The following is a 4,041-nucleotide window of genomic DNA, read 5'->3' as shown; positions in this document are numbered from 1 at the left end:
ATTTAAATTTATTGGAAGTTGAACTTCGTGTTTTTCTCTCCTTTCCTCTTCAATATTAAATTATTTGATAATTAAGTTTCATGATTTTATTTGGCATACTTTTAAATGTGATTATTATGGATCATGATTGAGTTAATGATTGTTAATCTTGATCTAGGTGGGGCCCAAATTAATTTTTTTAAAATTTTTAAATGTTTTAAATTTTTTATTCTTTTTTATTTTATTTTTTGAAATTAAGCTTCAATTTATATTTTTTATTTTATTTTCTATAAATTTATCACATTCTCATTTAATTTATTAAAAACTGATTTTTAGATTTTTTTTTCTATAAAATTATCCTATTCTTATATCCATAGTTGTGGTGTTTGTGAGTTAATTTTATTTAACAATAATCTATTTTTTATTTTTATTGTTTTTTTAAATTATTTTTTAATTTAATTATGCTTATCAACAAGTTGTTTAATAATTTGAAAGGGATTAGATTGCTTCTTTTTAATTTTTTATGTCATTTTGTCTTAATTTATTTATTATCATTGTGGTTTTTTGTTTATTTTATTTAAATTATCAATTGGAAATAATTTTTTTTTCTAAGCAACATTCTTTTATATCGGGAAAAAAACCCCAACCCGCGGCGGAGTGACATCTACAAATCTAGTAACGTAATACCCCTGTATTTTTCTATTTTCTGTTTTTCCCATGTGCCCATAGGAGCTTAACAAACACGTCACCAACATTATCCAATCCATCAGGCATTTACGTCATTTCAACCCAAACAAAAACGCACCGCAGTCATGACTCCCCTCCTCCTTACACACACACACACACACACACACACACACACACACAAATTATTAAACAAAAATAGATGCTATGCATAGATTGCTTGCACCTTTCGCTACAACAACTTGTACGCTCGATTCTTTTTTTCCTAATTAAAAAACCTAGCTAATTAAATCGCCTTCCTCTGTTACGATCCCACGTCTCATTTCTATAAAAACCACGACGGAAAAAATTTCAAATTTCAAATAAAATCAATCAACAATAATTAAAAAGAAGAAGAACGAAACCCTCACAATCTTGATCCGGACTTTTAATCTTTGAATGCCTGATTTTATAAACGAATCCAAACCATGTCAAACTCTGATAAACCGCCGCCGCCGCCGCCTCCACCACACGACCGCAACGTGCAAGGACTGTCATAATCCGGTCGGTCTGGGCAGACAATTTAGAAGAAGAATTCAAGTTTATCCGATCCGAAATCGACAGGTACCCATTAATCTCAATGGACACAGAGTTTCCCGGTATCGTTGTCCGTCCTGTCGCCGGATATCCGTACAACCGCCATCGTGACCCAACCGCTCACTACTTGAGCCTCAAAGCCAACGTTGATCTCTTAAATCTGATCCAAATAGGACTCACGATCGCTGACGAGTATGGGAATTTACCCGATCTAGGTTTTAAAGATCTCTGCTTCATTTGGGAATTCAATTTTAGGGATTTTGACGTGGCGCATGATGCACATGCGCATGACTCGGTGGAGTTGTTGAGGCGGCAGGGAATTGATTTCGAGAAGAATCGGGAGCTCGGGATTGACTCGGTGAAATTCGCTGAGTTGATGTTGCCGAGTGGACTCGTGCTGAATCAGTCAGTGAGTTGGGTAACGTTTCACTGTGCTTATGATTTTGGTTACTTGGTGAAATGTTTGACTCATAAAGTGTTGCCAGAGGGGTTAAATGAGTTCTTGGAATTAGTGAGGATGTTTTTTGGAGATAGGGTTTGTGATATAAAGCATATAATAAGGTTTTGTGCGGGTTTATATGGTGGATTGGACCGGGTATGTAAGGAAGTGGGCGTGGATCGGGTTATAGGGAAGAGTCACCAAGCCGGGTCGGATAGTTTGTTGACATTGCATGCTTATATGAAGATAAAAGACAAGTATTTTTTCAAGGATAAAGATAATGATCGAGGATTAGAGAAGTACGCTAATGTTTTGCATGGTTTAGAATTGTTTGATTGAATTGGAGATTGATCCGTCCTTTTTCATCCTTAGAAAGTTGGCTTATCACTTTTCGTACACATTTTTCACTTTGATCAAGTTTTAATAGTAGTTCTCAAGTTTAAATCTTTTGGTTAATCTATATATGTTTTTCTGCGTTGAACTTTATTTGTTTGAATTTAATTTAATAATGTTTGTGCTTGCTTACCTTGATAAAAACAGAGGCAGTGCTCAGAGCTAACATTGGGGCTATAATTCTGGGAATTAATTTACTTGGAAACTCAAAGAATTCAATTTAGGGTGCTGAAAGTGTATCTCTCAGAGATTTTTAGAACAGGGTTGAATGATTTTTAGAGCAGTATAGAAGACAATACTGTTTCCTAGAACAATACCAATTTTTTCCTACTTGAAAAGCTGTCCACCCGTTCTAGGGTCTTCTCTGCTAGACTGCTCAGCTTATTGTCTTGCTCCTCACACTGAAGATCGACTAGCTCTATTGTATCCGTGTGTTACAAAATTATTGAAACATCAAATTATTTATTTTTATCGCAATGGAAGAAGCAATGGATTTGTATACTTCACACGCACAAACCACTGTAAATTGTGCGATGACAAGTTGAGAACTCCTCCCTTTGTATTGTTGGCCCACCATGTGATTACTAGAGTTACTGATTGCGACTAACTATTATAGCTCGTGTGAATTATTAATTCTGAAGTTGAGAGTTTGTATGCATGTGTTATTACATCATATTACAGAAAGGGACTCCCACATGCATGCACTGTGCGAGCGTGACATCTTAGTATTGTGTTTGTTCTCCCCAGTTTAAATCCGTTAAAGGAGTGCGCGCCGTTGATGAAGGAAAGTCCATGTGATTGCAATTAGCAGCCCGGTAAATTTGTGTAAGGGATATGGATATCATCTATCTTTATATTGATATGATATTATTTACTTTACATCTAAGTTTTCATGGATTTGCTCATGGACTATATCCAAAAAGCTTCATATCAATAGAGATATTTGTCCATCCTTATATATCAATAGAGATATTTGTCTGGGACTTTGGTCGCATATCCAACAATTCTCTCCTCGAACAAAGGACCACCAAGTCTCCACTCAAATGATTATTTATCCATCCACTCTCTACCGACCAGGATTTTTCAATCTCTACTTCATCGTGTTGGGGTCAGGACACGTCCATGAAGCATCTGGAGCTCTTCATTCTCTACTTCATCATGTTGGGATCAGCATATGTCCATGAAGCATTTGGAGCACACCGCCTATCCAATAGAGTTGATCTATGATCATGATCTAATTAGAGCCCACCACCTTCGTTCGGCATTCCGAGGATTCATCTCTGCCATGGCTAATTCTGGAAGGGATATGGATATCATCTATCTTTATATTTATATTGATATGATATTATTTACTTTGCATCTAAGTTTTCATGGATTTGCTCTTGAATTATATCCAAAAAGTCTCATATCAATAGAGATATTTGTCCATCCTTATATATCAATAGAGATATTTGTCTGGGACTTTGGTCGCATATCCAACAATTCTCTCCTCGAACAAAGGACCACCAAGCCTTCACTCAAACGATCATTTATCCATCCACTCTCTACCGACCAAGATTTTTCAATCTCTACTTTATCGTGTTGGGGTCAGGACACGTCCATGAAGCATCTGGAGCTCTTCATTCTCTACTTCATCATGTTGGGGTCAGCACATGTTCATGAAGCATTTGGAGCACACCGCCTATCCAATAGAACTGATCCATGATCATGATCTAATTAGGGCCCACCACCTTCGTTCGACATTCCGAGGATTCATCTCCGCCATGGCTAATTCTGGGGCATGAGTCTGATACCACTTGTAAGGACTATGGACACCACCTATCTCCACATTAGTATGATATTGTCCACTTTGAGCCTAAGCCCTCATGGATTTGCTCTTGGGCTATACCCAAAAGGTCTCATACCAATGAAGATATTTGTCCATCCTTATATACCCATAATCCCCCCCATTTCTAGCCTATGTGGGAATT

At 36.8% G+C, this 4,041-nt stretch overlaps 1 protein-coding gene across 1 annotated transcript in view; it reads left to right on the top strand.

The window, feature by feature from the left end:
* The first annotated feature begins 566 nt into the window (after window positions 1-566).
* LOC105141391 (probable CCR4-associated factor 1 homolog 11) overlaps window positions 567-4,041 on the top strand; it is an 8,718-nt gene continuing 5,243 nt past the window's right edge. The window contains exon 1 of the mRNA XM_011048589.1: window positions 567-1,930. Within this exon, the coding sequence (XP_011046891.1) occupies window positions 1,283-1,930 (648 nt within the window). The 5' untranslated portion in view covers window positions 567-1,282. The remainder of the gene's footprint in view (window positions 1,931-4,041) is intronic.

Source organism: Populus euphratica, unplaced genomic scaffold (genome assembly GCF_000495115.2).
Source record: "Populus euphratica unplaced genomic scaffold, PopEup_1.0 scaffold144.1, whole genome shotgun sequence".
In the NCBI taxonomy this organism is placed as follows: domain Eukaryota; kingdom Viridiplantae; phylum Streptophyta; class Magnoliopsida; order Malpighiales; family Salicaceae; genus Populus; species Populus euphratica.
This window is presented reverse-complemented; position numbering and strand designations above follow the sequence as displayed.